The sequence below is a fragment of the Geospiza fortis genome, unplaced genomic scaffold (genome assembly GCF_000277835.1).
Source record: "Geospiza fortis unplaced genomic scaffold, GeoFor_1.0 scaffold54, whole genome shotgun sequence".
NCBI classification, from domain to species: Eukaryota; Metazoa; Chordata; class Aves; order Passeriformes; family Thraupidae; genus Geospiza; species Geospiza fortis.
Window position 1 is genome coordinate 15,748,936 of NW_005054301.1, and position 18,566 is coordinate 15,767,501.

The following is an 18,566-nucleotide window of genomic DNA, read 5'->3' on the forward strand; positions in this document are numbered from 1 at the left end:
ATAATTTTTATTTTGTTTAGGAAAACTCTGGTGCGCGAAGAAGAACAAAAAGAAACGGAAAAAGGTTTTATACAATGCAAATAAAAATGATGGTAAGGAACAACTTTTGTACAATGTGTGTAATTATAAACAACTAAAAGATTGTGAAGAGAATGCTGAAAGTCAGGATATGATGTTAGAAATGCTAGCAGTAAGTTCTGTGTGAGAGCAATGCTATGTTGTGTTGTAGCATTTAGTGAAAGATGTAAAAGACATGAAAGGATTTGTAGTGTCTTTAATAAAGATCAGATAATAAGATAAAAAAACAGATAGCTTTTTAGGCAGAGAAGCACTCATCGTTTTACAATGATGAACCAATTTATTATGGCTTTGTAATATCATCTCACTCTGCATAAGTAAACTTCATAAATGGAAACTTTCTTGACAGATTTTATAGGCTATGTTCTTACAAAAGTACTTTAGGATTGGGATGATGGTTGCTGCCTTTGGGTATAAAGTGTTACTCTTGTACTAGAAACTTCTTTTTTTGCAAAAAAAAATGTTTCTTGGGTTTGTGCTACTAGTTATATGAAGAGTAATAAGTGGAATTTTTTTTCCCAAGAAAGGGAAAAAATTATCATCACACTGGGCATATGATAATCTTTGGGCTTCTGTTGCTTTGGTGACTCAAATGCTGGGCTGAGACTCAGGACCTGTCTGAAATCTGGTACTGCATGACCGGCAATACATGAAACTGGCAGTAGAGTACTTTGTGACTGCTTTATTGTTCTCTCTCAAGATTATGACAATGAGGAGATTTTGACCTACGAGGAAATGTCACTGTACCATCAGCCAGCAAATAGGAAACGTCCCATCGTTCTGATTGGCCCCCAGAACTGCGGGCAGAACGAGCTGCGGCAGAGACTGATGAATAATGAAGTGGATCGCTTTGCCACCGCTGTGCCCCGTGAGTGTGACGGCAGATGGGATCCTTGTTCCAAGCCTGGGCTGCAGACAAATCCTGTTCTGTTGGAAATAGTCATTGGGAGCTTGGGGTTTGGGCAGGATATGTTGTGCTCTTGAAAAAGGGAAGTTAATGCAAATCCAGTGTTACAAACACAGTGTTCCAGAGACATTATATTATATCGTTTTGAATAAAATAGGAGTGAGTTACAGAAGTTCAAAAAGAAGCCAGTATAAATGGGCAAAAAACTTTTAATCAAATGTCCTGCATAAATTTAAGTTTAGGTGGCTTTAGTGCCCTCCCAAACCACTTGTATCTCAGTGAATATTATATTTTTAATGTCTAATGTACCCTAGATTATGTTTACAAACAATTTAGCAATACATATTTGTTGAAAAACAACTAATAGCTGTTTTCACATTCAGAACACAATTGCACAGTTAAAACTATTCTTTTTGTAGTTTACTATTTTTTTCCTCTGGATAATGTAAAAGAGACCTAAATTAAGTTTGACAAATTAATTTGACCAGGGACATTTATTGTAGAAAATAAAATACACAGATTTCATAGATATTTCCTGTGTTGGGTTGGGGAAGGGCATGGAGGTTGTGTTTGCATGATTAGCAATATGCCTGCTAAGAGAAAAATTCTTTCTTTTTTTCAGTTCTTTACATGTATCACCATCTCAATTCCTTTTTTGTAGATACTACTCGGAGTAGGCGAGAGACTGAGGCAGCTGGCAGGGATTATCATTTCATCTCCCGGCAGGCATTTGAGAGTGACATAGCTGCAGGGAAGTTCATTGAATATGGGGAGTTTGAGAAGAACCTGTACGGAACAAGCATAGACTCTGTGCGACAAGTCATCAACTCAGGCAAGATTTGCCTTCTAAATCTTCATACTCAGGTATGGCAAAGCTCTGTCATGTTTTCATTGTAGAAGCTGCTGTGAATTATCTGTCTCTCTGGTTTATAAAATGAGTATGTTTTCAAGATCCATATTCATGTTTATGCCAGGATGCTCAGTTGACTCAATTCATAAACAGTTCCTTGTTTGCAAATATGTACATCTTTATCTGTGCTGCAGTTGATAGGGGTCTTAGTTTTCACCAGCTTTAAGTGTCTGGAAACCATCTAAAATTAAAAACGAATTAAAATAAGATTTGTGTCTCTCCATCTTCCAATTACTCTGTGATCTCTGGGGTTTTTGAAGATAGAGAGGACATTGTTTGTGATTATACTTGGAAATTGCATTTCAGGAATATTTGTGCAGTTTTCAAATACAGTTCAGAAATGAAGTACATCACATCAACAGTATTGAAAAAAACATTTAGCTGTGACCTTTTGGTTATGAAGAGAAAAACTATGCTTGCATACCTCTACTTGGAAATTTAGTCAAACATGGTAAGAGGCTGAGTCCTGGAATGCAGCCTGTTTTCTGATACATATGATATGTATGAGGTCTGCTGCTGTTGTAGATGCTTCAAAAAAAGCCCTAAAACTCAGCCATATCAGTGGGTTAGGGTAGTATTGAAGCTATGGTTAGTCATCAGTTAGTCATCACCAGTTGGGACCATGTGATACTTTAGTAGCATAGCTCATGGGCATTGCAAAGCATGTCATGAGATGAAAATTCATAACTCTAAAAATTTAGCTGATTCTGTGGCTATAAAAATTTATCTCAAGACAAGTTGTTTATCCCAAGACAAACCTGACAAAACAAAATGCTACACATACAGTAATAGTGCATCTGATGTCTTATATTTTAATCTTCAAAACAGAAGAGGTTAAACTGTAGTTTTTCAAGTAATCTGTAATACTTAAAGACTCTTCTCCCTGTTCAAAGCTGATACCTTTTCTTAGAATTGTACAACAGCTAGTTCAATGTAGCTAACCTTTTTTATTGTTTTTGGATACCAAAAGATCTGTTCCGTCAGTTCAGTTAAGAAGAGTATTCTTGAACAAAAGTAAATATTTCAGTTTCATGAAGCTGAAAAATGTTGGAACATAAATTTTGTCATATAAATGGTGTCTGAACTTTGAATACTGTTACAGTTAATTCTATTGCTCTTAATATATTGTACATTTGTGTTTGAAGAGTGTATTGTCTATTATAGCATGTGAATAGTGCATCAATAAATGCCCTTTTCCTGGGTGAAACTGTTAAATATGTAAACCTGTTTTTGCAGTCACTGAAAACACTACGTAACTCTGACTTGAAGCCATATATTATATTTGTTGCACCACCTTCACAAGAACGACTACGTGCTTTATTGGCCAAAGAAGGGAAAAATCCCAAGGTAAGGTGTCTTACACTTCCTCTGAAACCATGCTGGGTTTGGTGAACAAATAAATGCACATACTCCTTCCTTGGGATGGGGACACGGTGATGGTGCTGGCAGTTAGCACTGCAGTGAACCAGTGTAGTTGTGCTCCAGGTTGGTAAGCAGACCATGCTAAGGGAAGGGTTCATTCAGGATGCTCTTGCATAAAGGGATGTGAGAGGTATTAGACAAGGGAACGCACTGCTAATTTAGTAATCCTGGGGCACAGTGTCTACACTGGGGTCCCTGCATTCAGGTACAGAAACATGACCTTTTATTTCAAAACTGTGGAAAACTCAGTTGTGTCTTCAAGTAAACCTGGGAGTAATTCTAATGGAGCAAAGGATGACCAGTTTTCATTTCAGAACGTACCTGCCTTTGGAAAAGCATTTACTTGAAAATCCAAAACTCTTCAGCTAAAATTATTTTATGCTTGATCTTGTGGGATCACTCTTCATTTTTAACCAGTCATGTCCAAGATCTGAGCTTATGAGATTATTTGGTTTCTCAGAAGTTAGTTCTGCAGAATGGACTTGAAAGGCAAAGAATAAACCAGGACATCTGAAAGCTTAGAAAAGTTCCTTATCAGGCTATGATATACCAAGTGCTTATTGCTCAGGCAGTGGAATAGGTTCATCATCACCTTTTTAACTGAAATCTACCCTGTAGTGATTGGCAGGTGCCCTTTGCCACCACAGTATCTTCAAAGTACTAATTGAGCATAATGCAGTTCATACTAAGGGAAAACAATCTTCCCAAGATAACTCACAGTTATTCCTGACACAGCTGTTGCTCAGGAATCATAACTCACTGTGTTCTATGGTGTGTTGTTTTGCTCTCCTTGTTTGATGCAAGGGTGATTTATTACTAGTGTGCAAGATTTAAAAGTCCATTAAAGTCCAAGTGTTGAAACAGAAGAAATTTCCTTTTTTTTCCTTTCCTCCCCCTGCGTCAAATATAATCATAGTCTTTAAATGGGTGTTTCTTCCTTCATGTTTATGCCATGAAGAAAACTTTATTTTATATAAATATTGCATCTTATGTTCTGGATTTTTGTTGCAATATTCAAGGAATCCATTTGCAATAAAAAGGGGTGCATTTCTTGGTGTTACACTGTGCCTATTTTCTTTCTGATTAATTGTATTGGGGTTGCATTTATTTAAAAATTGGGTACATGCTACCAAGTTAAATCGCTTTCCTGATAAAGAAAAGGGTATTTCTTGCATGTATGCTCCAATGTTGCTCTGATTTTATCCAGAGTGTGTAATGCCTAAGAAAAAAATCCTGAAGTCCTGAAGTTTCTTTTGAAATATCCTCCCTAGAATATTATCTCAAAAATTAAACCTGAATATTTCTTCATACAATCCAAAAATAAGTTAAGAAAAATAAACACACTTTTAGAATCTAAGTGTAAGAAAAATTCTGAAATCAAAACATTTCTACTTCTGCCTTTGTATCATTTATCTACACTGCAATACTCTTGCTTTTAACATATACCCTTCTAGCTCCCAAATGTGTTTTCCATCTTTCTGCAATGTTCTTCACCTGAGGTTATGGTGATTTGGTCAGCCTAAATGTGTGGCTCCCACTGTGTGCGGCCTCTCACTGCTGTGTATGAACAGTGTCACCAGTGACAGCTGTCTCCTTTGGCTGTTGCATGTTGGTGGTGCCAGCAGAATGCTGCCTTGCTTTGCACGGGTCCAGTCTTCCTCAGTGAGATCAGTGTTGTGCAATGAGCAGTGCTAATCTTCCTTATTTTCTTTAGCCTGGCCAGTTATTTACTCTTTGCCACTCATAGCCAATCAGTCAGGATTGTCTTGAATGCCCTTAGCTTTCAAATATGGATCATGGTTGAGTGTTCCTGTAAACTTTTCAAAAGCCAATAGCAACACCAGGAGTGTTTGTGTAAAGAAATGGAGTTGTTCCCAACCTGCTGTTACTGTGGGGAAGAGGCTTACACACCTACACTAACTCTCTGTTTCTGATTGCAGCCAGAAGAGCTGAGAGAAATAATAGAGAAGACAAGGGAGATGGAACAGAACAATGGCCACTACTTTGATACAGCAATTGTGAATTCTGATCTTGATAAGGCGTATCAAGAGTTACTTCGGTTAATAAATAAGCTCGACACAGAACCCCAGTGGGTGCCCTCCACCTGGCTACGATGAGAGCAGTTCCAAGGGACAAATGGACTTCAATCTAGTTACCTTTCCAAGCAGATCATGTGTAGGTCTGCCCAGTTCTAGTAAAAATGCATGTGAGCTCTAGACCTCAGCGGCAGCACCCTTTGCCAGTGAAATTGCGTGTTACTGAAAAATACGCTGACCAGCTTGTGAGCCAGTTTAACTGATCTAAAGATTGTCCAGGTTTCCTTTCTCTGTGGTCTAGAAATGGAGACCATATCAGTACTAAATTCTAAAGCTTTAGATAGATTTTTTTCCTAGCAACTACTTTTATACATAAATCCACTTTTTTAACTTAGGATCACCCTTAGGACAAAGATTTTAAGTGTGTTTGTGTGTATATGTATATATATAGTCCATGCTGTCACATAGTTATAAATATGAATGTTATTTAACACTTAACTTAATGAGTTTGTGGGACATGATGCTAGTTCAGGAGCGTAATTCTACAGATCATTGGGCAGAGGAATAATCTACACATGAAAAAATGTGTCAATAAGAAACCTCTCCTGTTCAAAAAATACACAAAATGAAGATGCTGCTCTGGTCTGGAGCTGCCCTGTGAGGCTTGAGTTAATATTTTAATTCTCAAACATTCCACTTTCTAATAGCACTGTATTGAAAAATGTTTATAATGTAAATATTTTGATCCTTGTGTCTTTTTAGTCAGACTTTTAAAATCAGATTTGACTGCACCGTAATTTTAGGTCCAATCAAAGATGACTATTATATTGAACTTTTAGATGTGATATTTTTACGGTATTTTCTTTAAAACATATCAACTGATTGGAGCTGCTGTTTTTCACAGACTTGTAGAGACAGAAAGGCAGAGGTTATATTTTTGTGAAAATATATAGTTAAAAGACATGCTGCTTGAAAGTCAACTAAAATTCTCATGTTTTATAACAGAATACTGACTAATACAGACTGATTTGCTGAACATTGGAAGACACTGGGGTTTTTTAATCTCTGGAAACGGTTCATGTTGTGGCTGTTGGACTAATGGACAACTAACTGGAATTAAAATAGCTGAATGTAGCTACTGTGTTATGAGTATTGTAATTCACTAGCCAACTTACTGCCCTGCATTTGCTCAGTACTGCAGTGAAAATATGTATAAAACACTGGTAACTGACTGAGAAGTCACAAGAAAGGGGAATATTTTTAATGGTTAAAACAAAAAACATGAAATAAGGGAACAAAAGGTAAGGTCTGTATCCTGATGCATTCTGCAAAGCAGGTGGGAACATCTCTGCATCCTCAGATGATTCTGGCTGTGAAGGTTTAACGGCTGTGGCTGTGCATCTGCAGTGGGGCTGTTGTTACTGACACTAAATGAATAGTAGTATCTTGGCTGGTCTGGGTAGCACAAAGAACCTTAACTGTGAATATCTCTTTTAGCCATAGAGTTTCTTTGTTCCTACAGGTAAAACACTGGAGTTATGTCAATGTGTAGGTCACTCCTGTCTAATTTTGAAGGATAAAAAAGCAGTTACTGTTTTCCATTCTGTCTTGCATATATTCTTTCTTAAAATGTTAGTAGAACAAATTCACACCCATAGTTAAAGAGCTGAAAGTATAGAGCAGATATAAAGAAATTGTCAGATAACTGTCCTAGGTACTGAACTAATAATCAGTACATTTTTATGTTGAAAATTTGAAGTATAGAGTGCATTCCTGTCTTGCTAGAAAGCAAAATTATTTGCTGGTTTAATTAATATATAGGGCTGAAAAGCAGTTAAGCAATTAGTGGGGATAAGTAATGATGCTTCAGAAAGAAAATGGGGTGAAACTTGAGTATCTTAGTTCAAGTTAGCATTAGAAATAATACTGTGCTACTGTTGGCCTAAGGGCTGGATATTCAAAATTGTGGCTTTTTGCCTCACATTGCAGGCATGTTCTCAGTTTCATCCATAGCTTATGACAACAACAGTGTTCAGGTGTATGGGAAAAACTGTATTGATTCTACCCTTTTTAAAGAAAGATTATTGTAAATGCATTAGGCTTTTGGGTATTGAATGTTTCTGGACAAGGTGGAAAGCAGTAAAACATGTTGAGTAAGGTTAACCTAGCTCAGCTGTGTAGGTGCTGCCAAAATTCTGCCAGTCACAATCAGCTCAAGGTGGCTGCTGAATCCCCTTAGGCATTCAGTGTTTTTAGACAGCATCAGTCTCAGCAAATCATGCCATTAATGTTATTTCATTCATGTTTGTCTCCCCAGTTTTCCTGAAATGGTGTACAGAATCTGTTTTTATACAAATGAGCTTTTGAATGTAGACTTAAAGCATATTGCTTGAAGTTGAGCTCTACTCCTAATTCCTGAGGCACACAGAATCACTGACATCCATAGAGAGGTGCTATGATAGCTTTTAACCAGTGTTAGCTTTGTCTCCCTCCTGCTGAGAGCTTGAGCAGCACTGAAATATGTACCTGGCTGTCCATCTGCTGCCAGCTTGGACCTGGAACTACCTTGTGTAAGAAATCATTCTGTCTTGTTTAATGAAGAATGTGTGCTAGTTCCCTCGAGAATAACAGAAAATACATAGACATCACTGGTAGAACTCTTCAGCCTTATCCCAGGCATTGTTGTGAGCTGTATCAGACTGAAATGAGGGTATTTGCATTTTTACCAGTCCTGATTTAATTAAAAATAAATGTTAAATGAATTGCATAAAGAATTTTTGAATGTAATTAAATGTGACTTTTAAAAATATTAGATGGGGGGTTCCATGCCTTAAATAATTAAAGTAACTTTATTGAGACCTGTGGTTAGCCCCACATTTTACTTTTTTACATATATCTGCACTCTCTATTTTGAGACATCACGAACTGCACACTAATGTAAAAATGTAAAATATTTCTAGATTTAAAATAAATCACTGTACAATTTTACTTCCTGTAGCGGATCTTGAGAGTCTTCTTTCTGCCACTTGGCTGAATGTGTGAAACATGTTGTGACGCATCAGTGCCCTGCAGGATGTTCTGTGTACCTTCTGACACCATCCATCCTGTGGGAGAGGCAACAGGTCTGCAGAGCTCCAGTGTCTCTCTTTCAAGCTGGATCTCTATCTTACAACAGAATATGGACCTACCAATCAGCTCTGCTGTCTACAGCTACACAAGAGAAAAGAAATGGCCTTATTATTCATACAATTCTAAAATGATTTTTTAAAGGTGTTCACTTATTCCTTGCAGTTACCCTGTATCTGCAGTTAAGTGTCATGTTTAAAACAAGATGCTTACCTTGAATAGACTAGACTTGTAGTACTGGAAACTATGACCCAGCATTAGTTCTGGGGCATGTGTTCAGTTTGCTGATTGCAAACCAGTGTCTTCAAGAAAAAGAACACAACCAATGTGTTCAAGGAATAGCTGGACATGGCTGTGGACTGACAAGGTGGTGATCGGTCAAAGCTTGGACTCGGTGATCTTCAAGGTCTTTTACAACCTAAATGATTCTGTGCTTCTGTCTTTAGGAAAACAGCTCTTCAAACTGAGCAGGGTTTAGTGACAGCCTGCTGGTCAGCCACTCTCCTGGACTCCACTCATCAACCTTGGACTTGAGAATTGCAGGAAGGATGGACTGCTGTGCATTCAACCCTGCTTTGCTTGCCAGCCTACTGAAGCAATGAAGATTTGGAGCAACATGTAGCTAGATGATTTTTTCTATGTGCTTTTGGCAGGAGGGAGCCACTTCTCCATAGTTACTTATTTAAAGCACTAAAGATTACGAAATGTGGGCACAGGCTGTAAGAGATGTATTCTGTATGGTTTCCATGTCAGGGAGAAAGGGTGAAGCAGAGGTTTTATTTTGAAATTAACACAACAAGCTTTTAAGATTCATCTTCTAGCAACTCGAGCCAGACACCAGGTATTGTAGCAGTTAAAATTTACACTTGTTTCTAGCACAGACAGTACACAAGTTGGCAGAACCTCTAATTAAAACCGTAGATATTTTAGGCCAATGGTAACAATCGTGCAACAAAAATATATCACAGAAGACTGTGGATTTCATAAACAGGTTAGAAAACTAGAGTTTCCTTTACAGGGATTTGACTTCAGCAGTGCCAATACTGGATCTAAGCAACTTGAACGTTACTGGTTCAGCAGCAAAGATCATATGCATCTTCCTCCCTAAGTAACATTTTTCTCTGCTTGTACTAGGAAGGGGAGCAATTAGATGAATCTGATTAGGCAAATCCAGAGCCATCCTTCAAAAAAAAAAATACAGCTATCAACAGTCATTCCTACTAAGTGAAGAAACAGGCTGAACACGGACTAGAAGGCTTTCCTTATAGTAAAGCATCTGACCCATTTCTGCCTTCCCTCCTATGCTGTAGTCAAGCTCCCAGATTTCTAATCTCCCAGGAGAAATCCACAATCCATTCAACTCAAGACTTGGACACCAAATGAGAAGCCACATAAGTATCTTGGAGGCAACATGTCTTGAATTATATTGCAACTGGACGTTCTGTATTTTGGGTCCCCTGCTCCCAGCAACTGTGCAGGGTTACTCGAAGAGAAGGTCTTCATCCTTCTCTTCTGCTAAGAGATTGGCTGGCTCACTTTCCTCACCAGCAGCCCTCCGCAGCTCCCGTTCTTGATCAGACTTTTCTTTCAAGACTTTTTTCTTTTCCTGGATCTTTTTAAGCCTGTGAAGAGAAATGTAGCTTTATCTGTGAAGCAAATATGTTTTCATAACAGGTTAGTAGCTATACCATACAACTTCAACTTGATAAAGCTACCTGGAAAAGTTCCACAGGAAACGAAAATTCTCTAACAAATACCAAATTTGGCAAAATGGCAAAAATAAAAGGCTTTTATTGCTAGCTGCTGCAATTGAAAAACTTAACCAAACTATAAATTATATTCTTGACCCTAAACACTGCATTATGCTATTCTGCTTGTATTTAATCAAGTTCATTCCTCTTTCATTCATTTCAGATTTGACAGTTTTGTTCCAGGTGGCCCAGAACATTGACTGTATTGGCAAAGGTGTTGTTAAAGCAGAATACCTCAGGGTACTGTATCACATCATTCCCTCTGGAAGAACAATGACAGCTATGTACAAATTAATGGAAGGGATTCATTTATAACTTTCAGACAAGTAATTGGTGAGTGCTCTGGAAACTCCATGTGCAGGAAGAATGAGGTCATGTTTAACAATGTTTGCTTCTACATTTGGTGAACAGTTCTATTAACTCCCTTCTGAGGAATGGTCTATGTTAAGAAGAGACCAGTCTAGTCTTTTGACTAGTCTTTTACCTGTAGAATTCCTCTCGTTCTCGTTCATCCAGTTCTGTGATGATATAAGAAAGAGTACGCTCGATCCTGGGAATAATCACTAAAAAAAATGTAAGGAAAGTGGGACTGCTGTTATATTAGCCAGGAAGTATCTACTATATTGCACAGATGTTGTTTGATGTCAATCTAGTAATTCTTTTGGCTAGGGGAAATCTATGTCTTTCATGGAATATCATACTATTTCCTGATGGACAAGTACACAAAATATAAAAAACTCCTGACAAGCAGGCAAATTTGAATTAAAACTATGTTCTTCCATCACATTGTTTCAGAAACTTTAGTATAGCACCTTTACTCAGAATTATCCATTTAAAAAGGCCATCATGAAAATACTCAAATACAACACAATCACAAAACAAAAGATAAGAGACTAAACACAGCTTTAACACCAAACTGCACAAGCTCTGTGTCAGAATCATTTGTTGAAAGAAGAAACCTGTTACCAGCACTACCAAAATTATTTGGAAGGTTGCAGAGGAAACCTGTTCTAGGTCATATTCTCAGTGATAAGCTGCAGTTAAGGCCTGTATGTTCAAAGAAACCAGTCTATGAAAAACTGCTGAAAAGGATAATTTGGAAACATGGACTGAAATACATTACTGTATACATGCAAAAGTTATTAAATCCAGGACATCAAAATTCAGAAGGCAACTTGAAACAGTCAAAGCACTCTGGACATTGCAGCAAAAGGAAGCACAGCCAATGCTGGGATTGTAACAGTACTTAAGAAATGGCAAGAAGCAAATTTACAAACAAGAACATAAAGAACAAAGAATTCAGATCAAAGAAAAATACCAGGTTATTGACATAAGGACTGTTCCATCCAAAATGAAGAAGTCACCAGCCTCTCCACTGGGAACCACCATTACAGTTTTAAAGTTCATTAGAGTGATTTAACTATATTTTAGTTGTTTGAAGTTTATTATGCTAGCTATTGGAACATCTTAACACATAGAAACATCATATCTTTTGCTTCTAGTCAACAGGCTTCACCAGTTAAGTCAAAGTCACTAGAAGGGACTGTAGAATGTTTGTAAAACTTTTGTCCTGTAGGTTCAGAATACAATTTCCCGATTACTTTCTCATGTTTCCCTATTCATTTATCTCTGTGTCCTCCAGTCCATTCCACTGGGCTTTTAATTTTTTCCTTTCTTGCAATATGCCTAATTGTAATGCTTTTTAGAAAGCATTCTTGAACTGGTGAGAAATTCTAACAAGAAAGAATGGCTTCATTGACCCTGCTCCTCATCTTACACAGAAACAGAAAAATGTCATGCATCCCAAATGGAAAAATACTCACCATGTTCAATTGCATTCACACGTCTGTTCGTTATTTTAATGGCTTCATCCAAAGTAATAAAGGATGTCTGATGGAATGGGATTAAATAGTTAATATATAACAAGACAAATTCAACATTTCCATCAATTCTGTACACAAAACCAAAGAGCACTTGAAAGCCAAGTCTATAATGTAGCTTTACAAGCTATGTTCTTGATAGAAGTAGAATGTTTTCTACTAATGTCACTAGCATGCAGCATACTGCACATTAGCAGTTACAAATACCAACTCTCCCAAAAAGTTTCTTCTGAGCATGAAAGAATAAGGATTTCTCTGAAGCAGTAATATGGCTAAAAAAGGTTTGCAACTTTATACAGCACTGGGACTATATTAAACTACAACTACTGAGAGATGATACTTTCATTTTAGAAAAGTGAGAAACCAATGATCTGTTCTTTTTTAACTCTCACCAACCTGTAATGAGGCCAGTTCCACTAGCAGCTCCACAGCTTTGGCATAGTTCCTCTTCAGCTTAGCCAGCTGTTCTCCACCTCGGGCCAAGCCAGTCAGCTCATAGCCTGAAAAAAACCAATAATTGTTACTATTGCTATTATAGTGTTTCCTTACTAGATAAAAATTAATACTTTACACACTACAGGGATATAAAGAGCTTATCAAGTGAGAAGCTAAAGCCTTTGCCCATTAACAAATTGTCTTTTTAGTGGTTTATGTTGTGCATGTCTCTAGTAACACTCTGAAGTCTCAAAATCTGGAAATACAAGTCTTCTCCTCACCTGAAGAACTCACTGATTTTGGAAAGCAGAATCTTTTAGAAGTTCCTAATAATCCCTCCATGTCACAGGAGCAGGCAAAGCATCAAAGGAAGTAAGTACCCTTATGCCTGGGATGTAAACTGACTTACCATTAAGACATGACAATATTTCTGTGTGAGCATGGAATGGCTCTAAGTACATAAAGACAGAAAACACTTGGGTTGTACTTACTGTCCCCTCCTTCCTGGTAATGCTCAAAAACTGGCAAGGTTACACCTGACAAGAGCGAAGAAAAATGCATGTAAGAGACATAAAGGGTTACAGATTTAAGAAGTACAGCTCACTTTTACCCCATTTGCTTCTGGTTACGTAATGGCAGAAGCTTTGTTTACAAAATATTCCTACATAGCTTGGAATAATTATGTCATGCTGGTTCTGACGTTTAATATGAAACTTCAGAATTGTGTTGAGTTTGCAGAGATCAAGACTCATGAAACATTCAGGGAAGTATTCTGGTTCATTCCGTTTTATTATGTTTAGTACTATGTTCTCTTTGCTTAAGGAATATTTCAATCATTCAATCCTGATTTATCTGTCTTGTTTTCTTTATAGACAATTGTGTGGATAGACAATTGCTTGAAATTTATTTAATTTGGGGCTTAACTCCTGATCTGTTTTCCAGTAAAGCTCTATGGAAGTTATACTTTGTCCAGAAATTCAGAAATTGGACTGCAGTTTACACACATTCATTTTATTTTATGAGAGGTAAGTAACCAAATATAAAAATCATAAGCTGTATGTGAAAAAACAACAAATTATAATTGTTCCTACAGATAGATAAGAAAAAAAGGAGACAGCATTTAGATACATTCCTGCCTATTTCCAAGTCTCCTCCCACAATTCCCTTATGAGTTGAAGTACTCATGGCCTGGAGTCACCTGCTACATTGTCTTTTTTAGCTCTGATCTTGACTTGCGCTTTGTTCACATTTTGGATCACAGTGGTACTGTAAGGAAGAAAACACAGATCCTAATCAGAAAAATTGAAGTGGTTCATTAACTCATCATTATATACAAGATGAATGAGTTATCAAATAGCTGCAAGGACCTGGAAAGTGTTGTCAGCTCAGTTCTCCTTGCAATTCATTGCAAAGTATTCAAAGCCAACACAGAAGCTTTGAAAGAAACAGGTTTCCAGCAAAGTTTGGAAAAGATGCAGAGTCTATGAAATATAACTTTAAAAATGTCTTAGACCAAATTTACAAAGCATAGCTAAAAAACTAGCCAGTTACCTGGCAAATTATTTTAATAACATTGAGTCTAATCAACCTGTAAGATTTCTTTCACAATGAAAGAGAAGGAATTTCAAGGATTTAAATTCAAACCAAGGCCACAACATTTTGTTCATTTTAGTTTCTAAGTATTTGCTCTTTCAGACCATTAATGAGTTTATTCACCCACTACCATGTTAACAAACTTGGACTTGTACAACAATTCATCTTGAAGCATTCCAAAGTAACTTAAGGTCTTCCAAGAACAGGTCACTACAGCTAACTCCTCTGCTGAAGTCCAGTTTACTTACAGGGTGGAATCTGACTTGTTTATGGCTAAACACAGTGACTAGTTAGGACAGGAAACAGCACTATATCCAAATGAAAGGGCAAAAAGACTTTTCTTCTATTGTGTCTGATCACTTGGCTCTTCCCCATTAGTTGGAAGTACCATCAGCTGAATCTTAAACACTTCCCCATGCACACCTGAATGAATTACACAAACACCCTAGACAAAACTGTAATTTATTAAAATACAATTAAAGTATCCTGCTGGAAGAAAAGGATGTGTTTCCCATCTTGCATACAGCCCTCTCTAGCCCTAGTGAGACAAAGGTCAGCGAGGCAGGAGATAAGAACAACTAGTAAAATCACTGTGTGACTTACTGGCAGAAAAGAGCACACATTACATCTATCCCTCAAATTCACAAGAAAGACCAAATTAACAAATTGTCCAATACTCTGATATAAATTCTCGCTTCCCTACGTTTTTGATTCCAAGCTACAAAAAGCAACACCTTCTCAAACCAAGGACAAAAAATTTTGGTAATGTTTCCACTTGGTTTAGCTTCCAACAGATTTTTCATCATGCAAGTTCTCTCTCTCCTGCCTTTACATAACAGAATTTAGTTCATCCCCTCCACTGTCATCTTTTTTTAGGTGCCTTTAAGAATTTACCTTTATTCCCAAAAGAGAAAATAATAATTTGTTGATAACTCTTTCCCATAGGTAGGATATGCTCATGGAAGCCCAGCAATCCTCACCTGAAATCTCCTGCTGTGAACTTTGCCTCAGCAAGTGAAAAGGCAGCTTCTCTCATCACCTCACCCATCAGCATCTTCGTCTGTTTAAAAAAAAAAGCAGCAAATACAAAGCACATTGTTACTCCTTTTCCAGGATAAATAACTAGCAGTATAAGGAGAAGAAATCGAAGAGAGTGAGAAAGTCCTATATGCATAGCTTACTCTCAAACTGGAAATAGTAATTCTCAAGTGACTGGCAAAAAAAAAATTCAGCTGTTTCACATGGTAGAACTCACAAAAAAAGCAAAAGATCTGTCTTAATCATGAAATTCTATTACATGGGGGTTAAATAACAACAATAAAGTGGCTCAGTAGGAAAATACTCATTTCACATTGTATGGAATACTATGAGACAGCTGAAGCTGATTTTCAACATACAAATGTTTACAGCTTTGTGAAGCTACACTCTCCTCCCACTCTGTTTTTTCCCAATGTTTACAGCTTTGTAGCCCTTGTAGCTAAAAACTATTGAAAACACCAGCCTGTGTGTGTTAGACAATGTATAGGAAGCAATGACAGATGATGGGAGCTTCTCTACAGCATGGCAACAAAGGACCACTGCTAACCATGGACACTGCAGCAGCTGCAACTAAAACAGTGCAACTAAACCTATCTGATATGGCTGACCAGAACAACACATAGTAGGCTCTACTGACTACCTCAGATTTGTCATCTATGTTACAAAGGAAGAAGCAGGACTCTGTTTCTTCCTAAAGGAACAAGTCCCATCTGAACAGAACTTCTGCTTGCTAGTGTACCTAGTCATGCAGGAAACATTATAAATGTGCAGTATCCCCTCAAGCCAGATAAAGCAATAAAAATGGGACTACAGAACATTTTAACACCAATCCTGAAGTATTTGGCAGCATCATGATAGGGAACTTGGGACACAAAAGAAAGCAAAGGCTAAGACTGTTTGGAAAGAGGTGAAGAATATTAACTCTTCAAGTTTCTGTATCACTGCAGCCAAAAAAACATAATTCTGCTCATGCCTACTCAGTAGTCTCACTTACAAAAAACAGGTTAGCCAGAAAGTCGTCCTATATTCCAGCTTATCTAATGAAGTTAGGAGGACAGGAAAGCATAACAGACATAATAGTAAAGTGACCCAAACAAAGGAAAATTCTAATTTACCTACCTCAATAATTTTCTTAAGGATCTGCCTGAATCGAAGTGTCAAAGCATCAGATTTTTTCTTCAGGAGGTTACGACCTGTTTGGGCTCCTTTCAAACGAGCCTTCATGATGGTCTGAGCCCTGGTAAGCAGAGGAATAAAGAAAAAATGTCCTGCATCATCTGAAGGGATTAGGAAAAAACTTACGTGAAAGTAAAACATTGCAGTAAAACAAGATGGCCACTTCAGGACAGAATTGTAGATTCCCATTTAAAATCAAGGGAATTTATATTTCTCTCCATCATTATTGAGAACTACAAAGTTATTAATTATGAAGTCAAAGCTCATGGAAAATTGACAAGACATCTTTCAGTGCTTCTATAATAGGAAATAAAAGTTTTCATTTTTCTTCATGACTTAGAAGTACCGGAGATCAAACTACTCCAAATATCCGCTGTCACTGTGACACTGGTATTGCTTTTAAGTTCTTTTACTGCCATGTCATCTTGTCAAAATCAGACAAAGCAAATTCCTCATGTGGTCACAACAGTTGATGCCATGTTCTGATTTTACAGAGCAAGAAGATGCAGCAGTTGTACATTCTGGTTTTCCTTAGCTTCATATGCTGCATGGGAGATTTACAAGCTGTCAAAGACAATCAAAAGCAGCAACAATTTAAAAGGGCTATTAGTGAGTTAGCTGTAGCTTTCACCTTTAAATCCAGTAGCACACGTATAGGTTTCTTGTATGAAATTAGGAACTGTACAGCTTTCTACATTTAGCCACTGTGCACAAAGGACACTGCTTAAGCCAAGTTCCTACACACTTCCTCTCTGACCTTGGAAAAAGTAAGTATAATTAAGATTCTATCTACACAGTGGAATCCATTACTGGCCACATCAACTGGCATGTGACAAGAATGGCTCCATTAACATCTACCAAATATGTATAACTGAAAACCATGAATACTTTATGAATGTTTATGATTTTAAAAAAATCAGAGAGTAGAAAGGCAACTTTACTTTCCCAACAAGCAGGTGTCTGTCATCACCTTGAACTGACTTGTCTGCTCTGTTCACCACCTGCCAGAGACTGGCTGGCCTTCTAGTTCAAGCAAGATCTCACTGGCTCTGAGAGTGCAATAAACAATGTCTTGTTTACTCTCAAGGAAACCAAGCAGTTTCTGGAATTGAAGATATCCAGCACAGAAGAGGCTCATACCAGCAAGCCACTTTATAACAATAAAAAAACCTCCAAACCAACATAAAAAGTAAACCTTGTGAAATCGTCTTCTGTCAGTTAAGAAAATTAATTGTTGCAGACACAGGACATCTTTATTTTGCCATTCTAACTTATATTCCTTTGGGAACAGCACCCACATTATTGTCTGTCACCTCATTCGAAAATGGGCTTGTAAATATTAGGCCTTTGTACATGACCACCCTCACGCCACAGTGACACATCACCTCACAAAACCAGATACCTTTCAAAAATGATTGAAGTGTCCTCTCCTTGGACACCTAAACTGAATGAAAAAAAGCACTACCAAAGAGCAGGAGTGAGACCAGATGACTTAGTGTATGCAGTCATTCATTTCTGTGTATGCAATAGTTTATTTCTAAACTAAATTTCAAAATAGAACATTTACCATGTAATGTATTAATCTCTCCATATGAACTGTTACTTTATATGTCCTGAGCTCATACAGAGTGAATAATTATTATTTTATGTTTGAGGTTTTCTGTCTTACAAGGCATTCTTTTTATTATAAAGATTATGTGAAGGCAACCCACTTTCATGCAAGAAGATTTGAAACAGCCTTTCACCTTCAGCAAAGTCTGTCTGTCCTGGAGGGTTCCGAAGAGAAACTGAACAGTGTTACTAAACCAGCAATTTTATTCAATTGTTTGTGTTAGTTCCAATGTTGGCAGCTTTCTAAGCCTTCTCAGGAGACATCTGATTTCATGACAAATAGTTTGCTGTCTGGAGCTGGAAAATAACCTGACTGTCCACTACACTGAGAGCACTTTACTTCCTTAACGCTTTATGGCCAACCTCTCGTGAAGCAGTATCCTCTGTTGCAAAATTAAGGGAAGCTGTGGTTCCGTTTGTCACTTTTTCCTACACATACATTCTAAAAATTATTCTTTTTTAAGTAAGGTTTGCGTATTCACATTATTTTAAACATCACACCCGGCATCTCGGTGCCGGGGGCCCTGCCACGGCCCTCTGAGGACGGACAGAGCTGATGTGGAGCCTGGAAGCAGAATGTGAAGTTAAGGACCAGCGGCCCTC

At 37.5% G+C, this 18,566-nt stretch overlaps 2 protein-coding genes across 3 annotated transcripts in view; one reads left to right on the forward strand and one right to left on the reverse strand.

Annotated features, from left to right (window-relative positions):
* Positions 1–8,341, forward strand: part of MPP5 (membrane palmitoylated protein 5) — a 54,575-nt gene extending 46,234 nt beyond the window's left edge. The window contains exons 10-14 of one of the 2 annotated variants that reach the window (XM_031064275.1): positions 21–92; positions 779–946; positions 1,647–1,849; positions 3,132–3,242; positions 5,258–5,709. In XM_031064275.1, the coding sequence (XP_030920135.1) occupies positions 21–92; positions 779–946; positions 1,647–1,849; positions 3,132–3,242; positions 5,258–5,434 (731 nt within the window). In that variant the 3' untranslated portion in view covers positions 5,435–5,709. Of the gene's footprint in view, positions 1–20; positions 93–778; positions 947–1,646; positions 1,850–3,131; positions 3,243–5,257 lie in introns of both variants that reach the window. The other variant, XM_005417520.2, reaches the window with a different exon arrangement.
* An 887-nt stretch (positions 8,342–9,228) lies between these two features.
* ATP6V1D (ATPase H+ transporting V1 subunit D) lies at positions 9,229–16,407 on the reverse strand. Its single transcript, XM_014311198.1, has 8 exons — positions 16,296–16,407; positions 15,119–15,198; positions 13,744–13,811; positions 13,037–13,081; positions 12,507–12,610; positions 12,054–12,120; positions 10,715–10,793; positions 9,229–10,101 (listed from the first exon to the last, which is right to left on the reverse strand). The coding sequence occupies exons 1-8, from the start codon at positions 16,398–16,400 to the stop codon at positions 9,960–9,962; spliced, it is 690 nt and encodes a 229-aa protein (XP_014166673.1). The 5' UTR covers positions 16,401–16,407; the 3' UTR covers positions 9,229–9,959.
* Positions 16,408–18,566: the final 2,159 nt, after the last annotated feature.